Consider the following 19,403-nt stretch of genomic DNA (forward strand, 5'->3'; position numbering starts at 1 on the left):
GAGCCCCCGAAGTTTCTCCAATTACAGTAATTATTTGCAATTACTATAACAAAAACGTTTTTAAAAATTCATGACTCTTGTTATAGTAACGAAATTTTCACTATACTTTAGAAACACTTTAGAAATGAAATGCCAGCGCCCCCTAATTTTGTAATGACTTTTACAACATTTTTTATTGGATCACACATACCTATGCTCTTGGTAGATCTCATTTGGTGTTTAACCCCTGGAGTGGGAATAATAATAATGTATTGTATTAATGAGGCATTAAGAAGGAAAATAAGCATAAGTAGGCTGTTGTGGGGAAAAGAAGCAACACCACCAGCCAAACCTACTAGTAGTCCTGATTAACTCCTACCTATCTTGAAAACATAGCATTACAACGAAGTAGGACCAAAACCATTCATGTTATTGTGAAATGTAGCTACAGAACATGTTACTAAGTTAGGAATCTGTTTTGTAAGGATTTATTAATTGAGTGGTATGTTGATAAATTCTGATTAATGTATTTATGCCCAAGAACCTGCAAGGAATTGTCTAAATTCTTATGAAGCCACGGACATTTCTGCAGTATCATTCTAGAAAAAAATCAAAACTATGATACAGGCAAATAGGTATCTATTCACAGATGGAAAATTACTAATGGTCAAATTCATTAATAACACTGAATTTGGGAGAAGAAGCAGTGCAATGCCATGTTGCTGTATAGTGTTTCCTTCTAAAATGCAACATTTTCCCACTACAGGTTAGTGAAGAATCTCTTTCAGCTTGCCAGAGAAAACAAGCCTTCAATTATCTTTATTGATGAAATAGATTCTCTTTGTGGGTCCAGAAGTGAAAATGAAAGTGAGGCAGCTCGGCGCATTAAAACTGAATTTCTGGTCCAGATGCAAGGTAAAATAATTGGTTTTCTAGCCTAGTTAGTGTAAACAATTCATATTTTGAATTACATAATGTTAAATAATACTTACATAATATTGTGGTCAGTAACCTGGCGTGTATCAACCTGCCACAGTAATCTGGGGAGGAAAATGTTTAATATGGTTGTGTAAGTATAGTAACTGATTGGATTTACTTGTTCTTATTAGGAGTTGGAACAGATAATGAGGGGATTTTGGTTTTGGGAGCTACAAACATACCTTGGGTTCTCGATTCTGCCATCAGAAGAAGGTAATGAGTCATGTAATTATTTCAGTGTGTTCCTGTGGCTTTATCCCAAATACTAGTTTTCTGCATCCATCAAATCCTTTTATCAGTCTATGACAGGTCGGCCTGTTGCTGCAGCTACACAGCTCCTTAGGATTTAGCTGTCATTTGTTATCCATTTTAATGAGACGCTTGACTTCTCCTGATCCTAGAAATAAAAATAAGAGCTTAAATTAAATAATTGCAGGATCTGTGAGCAATATGTTATAAAAATTCTTTGTAGGCTACACCTATTGGGCAAGTTCATCTGTAACATTCCTGGCTTGATCAACAGTGGTTTGTGAAGCTGGGAACAAGCATTGAATGCACACACCTCACTTTTCAATAATCTTGGTTAGCAAACAGACAGTAAAACACAGTTTACTGTTTAATATATAAAAGCAGTAGTGTGGTGTGTCAGAATTTTTAATCATTTGTGTTTAAATATCTTTTGAGTGTTTTAATTGGCTTTAATTGTTTTTAAGTGTTATTTGCTTCTTTTATTTTGTGCATTCACATATTGGTCTCATATTTTTTTAAGTTGCTGTAAGCCTTTTAAGGAAAAAGTTAAAATGTTAAATAAATAAGCAAACAAATGAGAACTCTGTTCTAAAGAAAGCAGAACCAGTGCACAAAAACCTGCATATAAGGGAATGGTGTGGTGTGTATAGGCCCAATACCCTTTCCCAGCCTCTGCGTTATCAGGCCAAGAACATTACATCCCAAATAGCCACTACTTTTCCTTGATTGCACATTTATTTTCTTACTCTTTTGCTATATCTGTTTGATACAGAAAACAGTAATTACATTATATTGGTGTAGCGTATGACACAAAACATATTATATTGGTGTAGCGTATGACACAAAACATTAGATGCTGTTGGATGTCTTGAGGCTTTCACTTACAAGCAAGATTGACCATTTCCAGAAATGTTGAAATTATAAGAAAGAATGTGTCTTCAAGTTTCACGGGGAAGAAAATAAATTATTTTGTCTCTTTCAAATGAGGTTTGAGAAGCGTATTTACATTCCCTTACCTGAAGATCATGCAAGAGCTGCAATGTTTAAACTTCATCTGGGGACTACTAAGAACACCTTGACTGAATCAGATTATCGAGAACTTGGAAAGCGAACCGATGGCTACTCGGGTGCTGATATCAGTATAATAGTACGAGACGCTCTAATGCAGCCAGTTAGGAAAGTACAATCAGCCACACACTTTAAAAAAGTGAGTACTATATCGATCTACTCCCCTTCCCTCTTTCCCCCTCTCTTTCTTTTGGAGGTATGCTAAAGAGGAGTCAACCAAACATGGGCCAGCCCAAAATATTTTTAACAAGATGTTAGTATCACAAAGGACTTCTCTTCATTCAAGTAAGCTGCACCAAGGTCTTTTCACTTTGAAATCTTGGACAGCACTGTTCCAGAACAAGTGATTAATGTGCAGTTTGTGTGTTGTTGAACGCTTGTCAAGGTGCAGTTTATTATCAAAAAGGGGAAACTACTTTCATCCAAATATTATCTAGGGATCATGGGAGTGACTCCTCCTTCCCTACAAACCATTTTAGACTCAGGAGACACTTTAAAAAACTGGAAGTGATTTGCTGTTCTTCACTAAGAATTATGCACAGAGCCCAAAAACATGGCAGAAATACTCTCCACACTCTCTTGAAGATGTTTGGAAGTGGGAGCCATTACAATAAAAATGCACACCTGGTGTCCTGTTAATCACATACAGTAGTATGTACTTTGTTTGTAATTGTGGGGAAAATACTTCAGTACCTCTCCTTGAGAAATGAAACTGCTTGGAGACCCACTGTTTTTCTGTCTGTCCATTCCCATTGTGTTTGAGGATTGCCTGGCTACATTATGATAGTCAAATGTACAACAGTGCAGAGATGATACTGTCGCTGTTTGTCCATCTATAAAGATCATCTGTAGTAAAATGGTCTTCATCTTCCTCTGCTTTCTCTTGATCACTGCTTGGCCATGCCTTAAGGGGAGCAGGAAGGCTGTGGATGGAAGTGGGAGATGTACAATCAAGGATGTCTGCCACATAAGATTTTTTAAAAAATAATTTCTATTTAAAAGAGAGATGAGAATGGCAGCTTCTAGTCAAGGCTAGTGCTATTGCCACCATTCTCTTCTTTGTCGTTTCCTTCTACTAGAGAAAACCACCTTGTTGTTGTTTTGTCTCCCCTCTTTTTCATCCTTTTCAACCCTGGAGATATGAACTGAGGTGATTGAATTGTGTGGGCAAGAACTATGTTTTTGTTTTTTTAAAAATTCCCTGACTGTCAAGTTAATGCTTGCTCATCACAGGCTGAGAGTCAAGTTTGTTTGTTAGTAAAATGGCACAGAATCCTGATATAATTATTTTATGTGTCCAGCCTTCCTGCAAATATATAATTTAATGTAATTATAGTTTGTTTCCCGTTTCCTCTCACTTGAGACACATGAATAATGTTTTCGCTCCCTTTGATGTTTTGTCATTTTAACGCTGAATTATTTCCCAAAGGTTCAAGGACCATCACTGGCTGATCCAAATGTTTTAGTAGAACTTCTTACTCCATGCTCTCCAGGAGAACCCAATGCCATTGAAATGACATGGATGGATGTGCCAGGAGATAAGCTACTGGAACCTGTTGTCTGCATGGTTAGTTTTGTTTTCTAATGAATGTTTTCAAACAGACTGATGTGTCAGTGTCAGGATAAAGGTCATGTATTCATAATTAAATAAGTGCCCTAATTTACAGAAGATTATGTACCCGATAAATCTGGGTGGATTATAGCAGTGCCATGCTGCATTGCAAAGTGCTCTCACGCAAGAAAGGTCTCTTTAACTGTGCCACTTCTTCCCACTCGGACTGCGTTCCTCCTTACTATGTTTTGCTACCTTAGATTTGTCCTGAGACGTCATTCTTATTCACAAGTCAAGTATTGCTTATGCTTGTCCATACATTCAAATCTTCCTCAAAAATGGTTGTGCCAACACAGAAATGTTTCACATGAATGCTAAAAGCTGTGACACTGGCACAGAATGCACTCTAGTCACAATTTGGGACATGAAGATACAGAAATCTTCCTTCTACGAAGTCAGGCATCTAGTTCAGAAATGCCTTCTGTGACTGGAGTTGATTGGCCAGAACTTTGTGCTACACAAAGTGATGGCCCACAAATTGATCTAATCCAGAGCTTTCCAAACTGTGTGTTACAACACATTAATGTGTCATCTGCAGTGTGAAGGTATGCCATGCAAACAAAATAAGAAACCTCTGAGTTTTATGTGAAATAAACAATACCAACTTGCATGTATTTTTATGCAGTGAAGGTGCCAAATAGTGTTAGTAATATTATTAATATTAGTTTAGTAACATATTTTTAGTCGTTAATGATAAAAAAATCTTGGAAATGTATACTACTTTGCAAACCATATATTTTAAAAAATATAAATGAAAGATTTTCATGAGATAGGTTTTGTCCCCAAACATTTCATTATTTCAGTTTATGTATGTGTCTGTCATAAGGGGTTAGTTTAACCTCCAGTTTGCTAGTAAAACTGAATTACTGTGTCACGAAATGATGGATGCGAGTCACCAACATGAAATGTTTGGAAAGCTCTGTGCTAGTCCATGTGCCATTAAACTACAGGAAGAAACATGATTTCAGTGCCTAGCACATTGGTGGGGGGATGCCAATCATCCACAGCAGGTAGGCTGAGAGGTGCTCCTGTAGATGTATTTGCTCCATCCTTGTCTTGAACTCCAGTGTTTACAATAGTTAAGAGAGTGTCTGAATACAGCAGCATGTACAACCTAACACTTGAACCATGTTATATTCCTCTCTACCATTTAACATGACATCACAACCTATCACATCACAAAGTTTAAATGTAAGTTATTTTGTCAAAGGTTGATGTTATCCCTTGTTAAGTTACAGAAGAATGAAACTTAAAATATAATAATAATGAATTGTCGAAGGCTTTCATGGCCGGAATCACTGTGTTGTTGTAGGTTTTTTCGGGCTATATGGCCATGTTCTAGAGGCAATCTCTCCTGATGTTTCGCCTGCATCTATGGCAAGCATCCTCAGAGGTAGTGAGGTCTGTTGGAACTAGGGAAATGGGTTTATATATCTGTGGAATGCCCAGGGAGGGACAAAGAACTCTTGTCTGTTGGAGCTAGGTGTTAATGTTTCAACTGACCACCTTGATTAGCATTTGATAATAATAATTTTATTTTTCTACCCTGCCTCCATCTCCCCTAGGGGACTCGAGGCAGCTTATATAGGTGTGCCTTCATTATAACTATACAACAAAGTTTAAATGTAAGTTATTCTGCCAAAGGGTGAGGTTATCCCTTGTTAAGTTAATAGTAATGAAACTGAGGTATGCCTTCATAAATGCATAAATAAATTTGTGATCGGTTACCATAGTTTTGGTCTCTGTACAGACATGGTAGGAAGAGTATTTACAGGGGGGGGGTATTTAGTCAGATACCAATTGTACAAGTTCTTCCACTTAAAAAGATGAGAGAGACCTGTAATTGACATCATAAGTAGACCTCAACTATGAGAGACAATATGAGAAAACACATCCAGAAAATCACATTGCTTGATTTTTATTGAATTTATTTACAAATTATGGTGGAAAATAAGTATTTGGTCACCTACAAACAAGCTACATTTATGGGTCTCACAAACAGGCTCCTCTGTCCTCCACTCATTACCTGTAGTAATGGCACCTATTTGAACTTGTTCTCAGTATAAAAGACACCTGTCCATAACCTCAAGCAGTCACACTCCAAAGTCCACTATGGTGAAGGCCAAAGAGCTGTCAAAGAACACCAGAAACAAAATTGTCGCCTTACACCAGACTGGGAAGACTGAATCTGCAATAGGCAAGCAGCTTGGTGTGAAGAAATCAACTGTGGGAGCAATAATTAGAAAATGGAAGAGATATAAGACCACTAATAATCTCCCTCAATCTGGGGCTCCACGCACAATCTCACCCCGTGGGGTCAAAATGATCACAAGAACAGTGAGAACCACACGGGGGAAGCTAGTGAATGACCTGCAGAGATCTGGGACCAACGTAACAAAGACTACCATCAGTAACACACTACGCCACCAGGGACTCAGATCCTGCAGTGCCAGTTGTGTTCCCCTGCTTAAGCCAGTATATGTCCGGGGCCGACTCAAGTTTGCTAGAGAGTATTTGGAAGATCCAGAAGAGTATTGGGAGAATGTCAGATGAATGTCAGATGAAACAAAGTAGAACTATTTGGCAGAAACACAACTCGTAGTGTTTGGAGGAGAAAGAATGCTGAGTTGCATCCAAAGAACACCAGACCTACTGTGAAGCATGGGGGTGGCAATATCATGCTTTGGGGCTGTTTCTCTGCAAAGGGACCAGGGCAACTGATCCGTATGCATGAAAGAATGAATTAGGCCATGTATTGTGAGATGTGGAGTGCAAACCTCCTTCCATCAGCAAGGGCACTAAAGATGAAACATGCCTGGGTCTTTCTGCATGACAGTGATGACAGGAACTGTGATACCAGGGACTGAAATAACAGAAATACACCACAAAAAGAGCACTTCAATAAGCATTTTATTCAAAAATGTATGTTTCAATAAGCATGTTATTCAAAAAAGAATATGTGTATGTCAGGGGTGAAGTGAATTGTGAATTGCATCTTATACAGACCACTTGAAGTTGTATGCTGGGGAAAAGCTTCCAGTTAAGACAGAAGACAAGAAAAGGGATGCTGGGCTCTCATAAAAAAATCTCAGCAGTTTTGTTGACTGATATATAGAATCTACCTCGTGGGCCATCCAGTCCAAATCCCTGCCAAGAAGCAGGAAAAAATGCATTCACAGCCTATGCCAGTGTAGGGTTGTGTTTTTAAATAACTAGCAAAAGAGTTATGCAGACATCCATTTCATTTGCAGTGCCTACAATTGAAAGTGGTGTGAATTTCATAGTTCTTGTCATTATTTCGATTGTCCCCAAATATTGATAGATTGTTCATAATACCATAAGAAAAGTCATATTTAATCAAGCAAAAAGCCTATCTACACAAGATGCCAATGGGAAGCCCATAGGCAGGAATGCACTTTCTTACTCATGCTTTCCGGTAACTGTTATTCAATGACATATAGCTTCTGGTATTTGAGAGTATGTATATACGTACAAACACACACTGGGCCCTTTAGGATTTAACCACTGATTTGATAATGTGTGAATTACTTGATGCTCTCCTGTGCCATTTTTAATAAATGCAGTATAATCTGCAAATAACCTAATTATCAGCAATAACAGAGTATGGAGAAGCACAGTTGGATCATTGGGCTGGCCAGAATTACACATGCTCAAAGGCCTGGAAGAGCCGTGTTTTTAAACTTGTCCAAAATGCTTGAAGGGTGGGCCAAGTCTAATTTTTAGGTAGGGAATTCCAGAGCCGGGGAGCCACAACCGAGAAGGCCCTCTCTCTCTTGTCCCCACCAACCTTATTTGAGACGGTGGTGGGACTGAGAGAAGAGCCTCTCCAGCAGATCTCAATGCTCGCCCCAGTTCATAAAAAGAGATGCAGTCGTGAAGATAGGTTGGGCTCGAAGCATATAGGGCTTTACTTCACCTGCACTTTGAGTTGACCCTGGAAACTTGTTTGATGCCAGATATCAGATACTAATATTATGGAAGTTGGAGAATACCTTCTCCCATCCATTTTCATATTCTGGGTAACTTTATACATCTTTCATATTTCTATATATGTTTTTAGATTATAAAAAAATCCAAATATTCTAATCTTTCCTTGTACTCAGAACTTCATAGCAAAGGATTACAGTAGGTGGCAGTGAAGGCAGATGAGATTGTTTCATTCAAGCGTATTTTTAATTTTTACACTTCTGTGAATCATCCTGTTGGTTTCCTATTTGTTTGCAGTTTGTGTTGCAAACAATTAATGAAACTGTCCAAAATAACAGAGTAGATCAAGGCCCTAGCTGCTGCCTGTATTTGACTAACAGCTGGGTTGCTTTCCTCCCCTCCCACACAAACAGCTTATAAATGTCAAGGTCGGCTGAATAATAGAGAGGTCAGCTGTATGAAAACAAGATTTGCAGAAGAGGTGGTAGGACTTGGTTTGGAGCTGACAGCATTTGTTAAGACTACCTGCTAAAATGAAGACATTGGGGCTTTTGTTGCTTTGGAGTTGCCACCAAGCAAGAGGGAATTTTGAAGTTTGAATTTTTCCCTCTCCTTTGGTTTTGATTTATTGAAAGGAACCAAGAAAAAAAGAACAGTGTAGCAATTCCTTCTGAGAACCAAATAATGTCTTTATCTGCTTGCAAAAGACAAGCAGTGATGGTTTCTCTTGGAGGAGAGTTCCAAAGTTTGGGAGCAGCCACCAAAAAGGCCTTCTCCTTTGTTCCCACCAAATGCGCTTGAGCAGGTGGTGAAACAGAGAGAAGGCCCTCAGCAGAGAAACAGATTTCTAACTGGTTCATAGAGAGAGGTACGGTCCTTCAAATAAACTGGACCATATCTCTCTCTACAATCAACATGATAAACTAAAGGAATGTTGCAGACTTCACTTAACATTTCTCGTGTAATTTTAGGACACTTCTCTACTAATGGAATCATAGTTAGAAAAGACCATAAATGTCATTTCGTCCCACCCCGTTAAATGCGGGAAAACACAATAAAAATATTTCTGACAGGAGAGAGTCCAGCCTCTGATTAAAAAAAAAACAGAGAGAAAGAGAGTCCACCATGCTCCGAATCCAGAGGTACAGACTTTTTGAAAGAAATGGTAAAAAAATTATAAAGGCTGATAAGTTATTAGTTCTGAAGCATGATACCTATAATATTAAGTATTTTGGGACATACTGCACAATTGTTAGAAAGACCTGGGATATCCCAGAGCGGATGGAAACATAAGAAAACTGATTTGGCAGTACTTACATTTAGATAGACACTTTTGAACTGTGGTGCTGTTGGAGGAAAATTCTGAGAGTGCCTTGGACCGCAAGATCAAACCAGTCCATCCTCTTGGAAATAATGTCCTGCTGATCACTGGAGGGAAGGATATTAGAGGCAAAGATGAAGTACTTCGGCCACATAATGAGAAGACAGGAAAGCTTGAGGAAGATAATGATGCTGGGGAAAATGGAAGGAAAAAGGAAGAGGGGCCAACCAAGGGCAAGATGAATTGATGGTATCCTTGAAGTGACTGGCTTGACCTTGAAGGAACTAGGAGTGGCAACGGCCGACAGGGAGCTCTGGCGTGGGCTGGTCCATGAGGTCACGAAGAGTCGGAAGCAACTGTATGAATAAACAACAGCTAGATATAGATAATCATTCTCAATCATGCACTTATCTATACTGAGCATAACTCAGATTCGTAATGTATTTTGGATATTTTTTTAAACTATAGCTGACATTGGCTTGTGAAATATTTATATTACAGCATTTTTATTGTGCATGCATTAGTCACCCACAGAGACTAATTATTCGCTAATTATATGTGTCTTGGAAATAGAAATAGAATAATTGCTTCTGGGTTTTTTTAAAGGCTCTTGCATGTTTCTAAAGTAGTTTATAAATTAATGTTTCTAAGGATCTTATTTGACCTAGATGCTTGGAGTTGTCTCTTCCTAAATAAGTCGGATAGAAACCTGAAAGACCAGGGTATAGAATTGCCATATATACCTGTGTATATGTTGACTTAATAAGTCGAGGGACATTTTGGAGCCAAACTGTTGGATAAGGTGAGGGTCATTCCACAGATTGTGGGAAATGGCAGTGCCACCTTGGGATCAGCTGCCCCTACAGCCACTGCTGCCATCTTCCTACCCAGGTCTTCATAAAGACCAGAAGCAGACTTGCACTGGACACATTGGAGTGCTTCTTTTAGGTTCTTCCAAAATGAATGAAGCTCTTGCATTTTGCGCTCTACTCAGAAAGGGGGATGGCTTCTTTTTTATATAAGATTTGAGGTACAATAGTCACAATACCAAAAAGTCAACCCAAAGTTAAGGTACAATTGTTAAAATTGTTCTTCATTTTAAATATTGTATTGTTCTATTATTATTATTATTACACTACAAAGAAGATATGTGCAGTGTGTTTAGTTCATGGGGTTTTTTTTTCTTCTTTATCGTCCTGCCCCCCTAACAGTCTAAGGGACTGTGAACCGGCCCTCAGCTTTAAAAGTTAGAGAATCCCTGGAGACACATAACTAAGATAAAGGGGGCGGGAACAGCATACTTCATTTGTTGTGCATTGTTAAAACATGCTTAGGTAGTGCCATCATAGTGGGGCAATTCTGTGACAAACATCCAAGAGGGAAGGTATAGTAGATCCTACCTACCGATCAATCAGACTGAGGGCAGTAGAAAGAGTGAAAACTTTTTAGAAGTTGCAATTCAGATAAATAATGCCATGCTATGGATGATTGCTGCTTAGGGGGGAAAGTCAACAGTCCAGGGATAAAAAGATAATTAGGTTTTAAATTTCACTATATTTCTAATAACATACTTGTTTAAAATTACAACTACGATGTCATACCCCTGGTTTAATGTATACCTTTTTATATTCAGCACTTTCAGAATGTTTTTTCAAGTCTACACGTACAAATAAAAACCTTGCTTATTCTTTACCTTAGCTACTTGCTATAAGGAATATATTGATAATTCAGTTCTTAATAGGGTGCTTCTACACTGTAGAATTAATGCAATTTCATGCCACTTTGAATGCCATGGCTCAATGTTATGGAATCCTATCCAAAGTGCTGATGCCTTAACAAACTGCAATTCCCATAATTCCATTGCAACATCTGGAAAGCTGCAGTTTGTTCTGTTTAGTGGGGAGAGTAGGATTTGAATTGAGATACAAAGCTTGAGGAGAGGATGTCTGACTAACCTTTACCCAACCTCAGAGCCAAAAGTGCTATTAGGCCGATGTTCCCATTTTCCCCAGTCCACATGGCGGATACACAAAAGTGGTGGGAGTTGTCATTCAATAATATCTGGGAACCCAATTTGGCAAAAACTAAAGAACACCAACCACTATGTTAAAAAATTATAGTTGGACCTTGAATCCATGCCTTTGAAGGCAACCATAAGGCTGATAACAACAACTTTATTCTTGTATCCCGCCACCATCTCCCTGAAGGGATTTAGGGCAGCTTACACAAGGTGCCTAAAAACAGAACATAAAATAAATCACAGTATGAAATACAATTGAATAAAACATATAGGCATATAAAACAACTTAAGACGCAATTAGAACAGCACTCATCAACCAATTGTGGTAAGCTACTGTAAACGTGACCGGGCTGTAAACAATAGGACAAGGAAATGGGATGAATACAGAGCTGTAACCATGTGATGATGGTATGGGATGAAGTGCAAGGCTGCATAACTATTGCATAGAACAACTAAGGACTAGCGTTCTCAAAAACTAGGTCGAACAGCCAGGTCTTCAGGTTCCTATGGAAGGACAGTGTTGGGGCAGGGCGTTCCAAAGCTGGGAGGTCCTCATCCCCCATCATCCATGCTTGTGATGGTGGTGGAACCGAGAGGACTGCCTCCCCGGCAGATCTCAGAGCCCACACAGGTTCATAAGGGGGATGTGGTTACAAAAATAGGCAGGGCCCAAACCGTTTAGGTCTTTATAGGTAATATTTGAAACAGAATGCAAAAGAGTGGTGATACTCAAAAAGCAAGGAGCTTGTGTCCCCTTTTTTGTTTGTGTCCCAAGTTCCAACAAAGTACAGAACAAAAAGTGAGCTGCTGTTTACTGCGTTCATTGGTCTAAATGCAGAAATGCAAAGAAGTTTTGGAAACAAATCAAACCAATCTGTTTCCCAGATTGTAGACTTATCTTCATCTGTAATATAATTGACTGGTTGCCCTGACGCGACAAATAAAATAAATCTTAATGGTCTGTCAACTTCTGTAAATTCACTATAAAATGTTATGTGTATGAAGGGCCATAGCCAGAAAAAAGATGGGACGGGTGGTTGGCAAATCATGAAGAGTAGTTCCATAACACAAAATAATTTAAATAGTATGGTACATTCTATATTTTATATAGACTTAATTAAATCAATTTAATTGTTGTTTCTCATAGACTTAGCATTGGGATTTGGTTAACCAGTTAAAATTCATGAATAAACCATTTTTTTTAACCTAAAAATTTTGGCTACAGCCCTGTATGTGTGTTTCCACAAAGGAATATACAGTTTTTAACCATTCTTTTTCCCCCTTACATTACAGGCTGATATGTTGAGATCATTATCCAGCACAAAGCCCACTGTGAATGAACAGGATTTGGAAAAACTAAAGAAATTCACAGAGGATTTTGGACAGGAAGGCTAATACAAAGACTGCTGTGACCCTCAACTTTCTTTCTTTGGGATTCTTGCCTCTCTGTTGCCAATGAATGACTTGCTCCTTCCTGTTTTTTCCATGTGAACTGAAGAGCCATTTTCAAGGACCCTTGAGCTTTTGTATATCACTTTCCAGAAATATCTATAAAATGTCTCCTTCTGAGAGCATGGTACTAGGACCTTGTGGCAAAGAAGAAGGAAATGTGGAAAATATTTAAAAAATTGGCAACTCTTTCAGGTATAATTGCAGGTTTTTTGAGTTTAGATTTTAGGTAATATATACTAGCTCTAGTTTATAAATATTCATAAATGTCTATAGAAAACTACTTTAAAAGGTGCAAAAGATTTATTTGATTGCCAGGTATTTTCAATGGCAGTTAATCTGCAAAATAACTGCTTTATTTGGAATCGCACAAAGGATTTTGATTATGCAGGTGGTTAAATGAGCATTGAAATACAGTGAAGTCAGGGTTGGGTACAGAGAGAAAGGATTTGGTGTTTCAATAAAGGCCAGTACTTACAGAGTACAATACTCAATTTATCTTTTTTTCTGTTGTGTTAAATTTAGACATTGCCTTAAAAGCAAAAAGCATTGTTTTTAATAGCTCACCAATAGACACTGTCACTGTGCAATCTACCAGAGAACATATTCCGAATGTAAATATTGTGGAAGCGGGTTTCTCTCTGCTCTTCATTCACCTTTATTCTCTGTATGCGTTTAAGCATGGAATATATTCTGATAAAACTCCATGGGCAATCCTGCAAACTGCATTTTAGCTAGCTAATTATTGGGAAAGTGAAGTTCTGGAATTTTGCATTTTGGACCAAGTACCAGGTGCCAAGGAAAGTTGTTCTTATTCAAAGTCAGCTGGAACATCTACTTGATTTAATCTAATAACTAAACATTTCACAAACAAGTTGATATTGCTTTACAGACAGTATATGGGTAGCACAGGCCCCTCTCACAGGGCCTTTGCTAAGAAATTATGCATCTTGGGAAAGTGCCTGAATGTAACTGTGTCAACACGACAGTGGCCTGGCCATTAAACTAAACCTTATCTTAGTGTGATGAGAAAACATCGCAGAGGTCATAAATATTCCTTCTTCTTTCCAGGTGCATTGGCATGTTCAGAAACTCTCTTTTGAGTTTATATTAACCAGCTTGTCATAACCTCTGAGTCTCATGGTTACTTTTAACAATAGTTAAAAGTAGTTGCAACCCCCAAGTTAATTTTGCTAAGTTTAAACCAAACATAATCAAAACAATAGCAAACATTAGGTTTTGTGCAACAGATTAAACAGTAGATAATGGGGAAAGTGGCAACTTCTGACACTTAGCCATATTAGAAGTGGAGAGAACATAGAAGGCAGAGATATATTTCAGTTTGTTTTCATCACACTAAATTATAGTTTGGCATGATTCCTGAATGTGATCAGTGACAGCACTGAATTTGTGCCTTGTAAGTTTGCCCTGGTTTATAGACAAGCGATCCTTTGAGTATCAGTGTAGCACATTGCATTAGTGTTAAAAAACAACACTTTGTGGGTGCATTGTGTCTTATAAATTTCCATGTAAAGTACTGTATACTCACCTCATAAGCTTTGGTTTCATTTTATGTACAGATTTTGTGTTCTTTCCAGAATCAGGACTGAATGAAATTTGGTTTCTGAATGAAGTAAAAACTTGCAATACAACACACTAGCTTGTTTTTGTAGAGGTTTTTCTGTTCTTTTCAGTTATCAGGTATACTTTCTGTTCTCAGTATGTTGTCTATAATTTTAAAATATGTGGAATATTTTTGTTCCAGATGACAATTCAAATGACGTTCTGAGACCAAATGGAAAGAGGAGGTTATATTTTACAGAACACATCCTTATAACTAGATTTTACTCTGACTTCAGTCTTTCATGTTTACTTATTCCACATATATTTTCAGTGCTTTAAGAACTCTCTACTGTGCTGTCCATGTATTGTGTACACCTAGCCTACCTAAAATATTGCAATTTGCTTTAGGTGCTTACAACATTATGCCTGCTTTCAAAAATGTACCATCTAGTGGGATGGATTCAGACTTGATTCAGACATACTGAGCTTCACCTTATGTTACTGTTGTGATGTGTGCACTCTTAAAACATTTGGCACTTATATCATGGAGGCTGTAAGTCACCAATCAAAGCTCATCTGTAATGACTTAAAATCCAAAATAAAATAAAGCTGGTGTTCTAATTCTGTTTGTTTGAATAACTACTGGTGAACATTGCTGCACATTACACCTATTTCTGTAGCATTTCAGTCGGTGAGGGTTATTTTTATTGATTGTATCAGAAGCAAACCAAGGGTACTGTTGTAATGTATTTAAAAACACAACGTTTAAAAACTGGGCATTATATTAAATGTCCACCAGAAGCAACTAGAGTGAGGTTTGATGGAGTAGCATATCTCAAATTACCCCATACCAAAACAATAACCATAATATTATTTGCTTCACATATAAAAGGTTCAAAAAAGTTTTGCTGCTGTTAAATTATCATATTTTGAAATTAACTGACTTGTCTTGTTCAGATGACAGTGGGCTACTTCTTGGATGGTGACCATGAAGATGATTATAATTTATATGCCATCCTTTCCCTAGTTTGGAATTAATGGTGGCTTACAAAAGTTACAACAGCCACTGTTAATAATCCACACCACACAAAAGCTTTAAAGGTTACTGTTGTTGTGTACCTTCAACTTATGATAACCCTATCAGGTTTTCTTGGCAGATTTATTGAGAAAGATTTTGCCCTTCTCTTCTCTGCAGCTGAAAGAGTGTGATTTCCCAAGATCACCCATTGGGACCCCTATGGCCAAACAGGGATTTATACAGTACTCTGTTCTCTGGGGTCCTAATTAAACCACTACACCTTATATATAGGATACATATACAGAAATAATAAGGATCTTTGCTGAACACTTTTCAACAATATTTTTGGTAAATGTAGACATCACTCATAGTCCTCCAAGTGAAATGCAAGGATGTATTTTGCTCAGAAGAGTTGTTTAACTGTTTATCTGTACTGGGATGGACAGAAACATATCTCCAGGTAAAGTTGTCATCTCCCTCATAATTCCTCTGCTCAGATTTGCAGCCTTGTCTGACAGCATGTTGCCCATTTTAAATCAATCCTGTTTCGCAAGCCCTCAAGTTAAACTAGTTTAATTCTTATTTTCCATGAGATTCATGGAAGGTATATCTGTGGGAGGAGAGAGGTTGGTAGGTCTCCTTTGCACCAAGGCTCAGTTTCCCAGGATTTACAACGAAGAGATGGACTTAAGATATAACGCAGCATGAAACTAATATACTTTGAAGTGTCAGGATTATTCTAGTGTGGTATGGAACACGTCCTAGTACATTCCTTTTTGATAGCAGATAATTTTAAGAACGTTCTAGTTCAGGCTCGCGTTAACTCTTAGCTACATTGTTCAGTAAAGGATGATGGAAATTGAAGCCCAACAAGGCCACTTCTGTTCTAGTTTGTGTTTTTCAAGGTAGGAAACTGAGAACTATGCATGGTTTTCCAAATGTAGCCAAGCTGCAGCTTTGTGTATTATTTTGTATAGAGGATGAGATTATCTAGGTAAGTAAAAAAAAACTTGATTCCAATAACGTAAGTTAAAACTATTCCAAGTTTTGTACAAGTTCTCGCCATTCTGAAAAGTTGAACTACCTCTCCTTAAGCATGGCTACTGGCTGTAATAACTTTAGACTAAAATATAAGTTGGTTCCACAGTCATGCTCCCATTGTTTTGCTGACTGGAATGTGCTCCTCCCAATAGACAAACTTGTATGAAATTGAATTACCCTTTGGTCTGAAAGAAGTTCCCTCCACCCTTATCTTAAAGGGCTATATGCTCTATTGGAACTATGCAATATCAATCTTACCGATTAGATAAAGAACATATCCTAGGCAGGGCACAGCTAGTACTTCCTAATAGTAATTTACTTAATCTCTGGAAGCCTCGATCTATGTACACAAACATAGATGCAATGTTAATGTTTATTTTTGTTGCTGTGCCTTTATTTTCAGACTAAGGTTAATCTATCAGAAGGTCTTCATAACAGGATCTATTTAGACATTTGCCATTGCCATCCTCTAAGGCTGAGAGAGCTTGATTTTTCCAAGGTCTCCCAGTGGGTTTCATGGCCAAATGAGGATTCGAAACCTGGTCTCCAGATTTGTAGTCTAATGCTCACACCACTATACTATGCTGGCTCTTAATTAGAGAGTAGTAAATAAGATGAGCAATCCTGACATGATGAACAAGTTGGACAAGGTAATCACAAGTGATTGTAATATTAGTAGCCCAAGCATGTTTTGGTCAGTTAAAATTTCATCAATGGGAAAAGTTGCATCGATTTCAAAAAAAAACTCGATTAAAATCTATTAGAAAATGGTACACATGAAAATTAAAATTTATCATAATATGTACATTAAAATCTATCCAGAGATTATAACTTCACCCAAAGAAGAACAGAACTTAAGCAAATATAAAGTCAAAATTGCATTCTTGGGTGTGTTAGAGAAACACATATATACACAAGCACAGTTCTGCTCTGTCGAAAGCACAGAGATATTAGGAAAGAAAGACAGAATCATCATCATCCTTATTTAGTGTAGTGGTTCCCAACCACCTTTTTTGGCCAGAACCATTCTCAAACATTTGTATCAAAAGGGTTATGAATCAGTGTTTGGTCAACTTTAGACTCTGGTTATTTGGGGTGCTGATTCAGAAAATTCATTCGATAGACCATATCAGCTCTCTGATACAGAGCACATGCCATCCAGCAATTGCCTTCTGCTCGCCCACAGAAAACCATATTTAATAATCGAGAGCTGATGTGGTGTGTGCAATGCAATGTTCTGAATTAACACCCCAAATAACCCCAGGAACAGGCCTAAAAATGAAGAGACCAGGCGCCACATGGAATGGCTCTGTTCACGGAGAGGGAGAGAAGTAGTCAGGAGGCTTGTTGTGCCTTTCGTGGATAGTCAGCCTCTCTCCTACCGACATCCCTGTTGCCTGACATCCCTGTTGCCTCGGTACTATAAGAGGGTTTTGCAAGACCAGTCACTCTTGTTGCAACAGTGTAGCAACTGTGAGGCCATGGACCATATTTTAGTTCTTAAGGACCACTGGTAGTCCATAGACCACAGGTTGGGAACCACTGATTTAGTGGGAACCAAGCCAGTACACAAACTATTAATATCTGTAGATTTTAAAAAATAAACATCAGTGATTTTTTTTGTCGTGTCAGGGGCAACTCGAGACATTGCAAGTCGCTTCTGGTGTGAGAGAATCGGCCATCTGCAAGAATGTTGCCCAGGGGATGCCCAGATGTTTTGATGTTTTACCATCCTTGTGGGAGGCTTCCCTCATGTCCCTGCATGAAGAACTGGAGCTGATAGAGGGAGCTCATCCGTGCTCTCCCCGGATTCGAACCTGCGACCTCTCGGTCTTCAGTCCTGCCAGCACAGGGGTTTAACCCACTGCTTCACCGGGGGCAGTGAAATATAAATGTTATTTAAAAATAATTATAGATTTGAAATCTATTAGACAAGAATACAGGCATAATTCAATTTTCAAAGTCTGAGAAAGCAGCTTTTTGTTACAAAGTTTTTTATGCCTCGAGTCCCAATCTTCTCATCTCCCTGTTATTGTTCATTCGTTCAGTCACTTCCAACCTCATGGACCATCCCATGCCAGAGTGCCCTGTCAGCCGTCACCTCCCCCAGATCCTTCAGAGTCAAGCCAATCACTTCAAGGATACCCTTGGTTGGCCCCTCTTCCTTTTTCCTTCCATTTTCCTCAGCATCATTGTCTTCTCTAAGCTTTCCTTTCTTCTCATGATGTGGCCAAAGTACTTCATCTTGGCCTGTACTATCCTTCCCTCCAATGAGCAGTCGGGCTTTATTTCCTGAAATATGGACTGGCTGGGTCTTCTTGCAGTCCAAGGCGCACTCAGAACTTTCCTCCAACACCACAGTTCAAAAGCATCTGTCTTCCTTTGCTCAACCTTCCCTATGGTCCAGCTCTCACATCCGTAGGTGACTATGGGGAATACCATTCCTTTGACTATGCGGATCTTTGTTGCCGGTGTGATGTCTCTACTCTTCACTACTTAATTGAGATTGGTCATTGCTCTCCTCCCAAGAAGTAAGAGTCTTCTGATTTCCTGGCTGCAATCTGCGTCTGCAGTAATCTTTGCACCTAGAAATACAATGTCTGTTACAACTTCCGCGTTTTCTCCCTCTAATTCCCAGTTATCAATCAATCCGGTTGCCATAATCTTGGGGTTTTTTATGTTTAGCTGCAACCCAGCCTTTGCACTTTCTTCTTTCACCTTGATTAGGCTTGTTCTGTCACCGCTGGACCTGAAATGAAGTGCCTTTAAGAGAGGATGTATGGCTTGGATCCAGCAGGAAGCCAGGGCCCCCGAAAAGAAGCTTTTAGGGGGATCTCCCTTATTAAGCAGTCTTTTTGAGGCTTGAGCTTAAATATAACAGTTCTTTATTAATGAACAAACAGGCTTAACAGTCTATTAGCTTTTGCAATCTTGTTTGCAGGAAACAGGCACTATCTTCAAGAACTTTGTTAAAAGGAAAATTCCCCTTTCTAGCTCCTCCCAGGCTGCTGTGAACCTAAACCTGACTGATTTGAATCCACTACCGGCTGAACTGCGTCTCAGACCGAGCAGACGTACCAGCAGGCCTGTAGTCACTTAGCTGCTTTGATGGTTAGAGCTGTTATTCCCTCCGGAATTCCTCAGGGCTGTAAAGCTG

At 38.6% G+C, this 19,403-nt stretch overlaps 1 protein-coding gene across 1 annotated transcript in view; it reads left to right on the top strand.

Annotated features, from left to right (window-relative positions):
• The window catches only part of VPS4B (vacuolar protein sorting 4 homolog B), a 29,872-nt gene extending 15,064 nt beyond the window's left edge, over nt 1-14,808 (top strand). Inside the window, exons 7-11 of the mRNA XM_060774720.2 lie at nt 746-894; nt 1,089-1,170; nt 2,194-2,413; nt 3,704-3,841; nt 12,469-14,808. Coding sequence (XP_060630703.1) covers nt 746-894; nt 1,089-1,170; nt 2,194-2,413; nt 3,704-3,841; nt 12,469-12,570 — 691 coding nt within the window. The 3' untranslated portion in view covers nt 12,571-14,808. The remainder of the gene's footprint in view (nt 1-745; nt 895-1,088; nt 1,171-2,193; nt 2,414-3,703; nt 3,842-12,468) is intronic.
• The last annotated feature ends 4,595 nt before the right edge of the window (nt 14,809-19,403 follow it).

The sequence above is a fragment of the Anolis sagrei genome, chromosome 4 (assembly GCF_037176765.1).
Source record: "Anolis sagrei isolate rAnoSag1 chromosome 4, rAnoSag1.mat, whole genome shotgun sequence".
NCBI classification, from domain to species: domain Eukaryota; kingdom Metazoa; phylum Chordata; class Lepidosauria; order Squamata; family Dactyloidae; genus Anolis; species Anolis sagrei.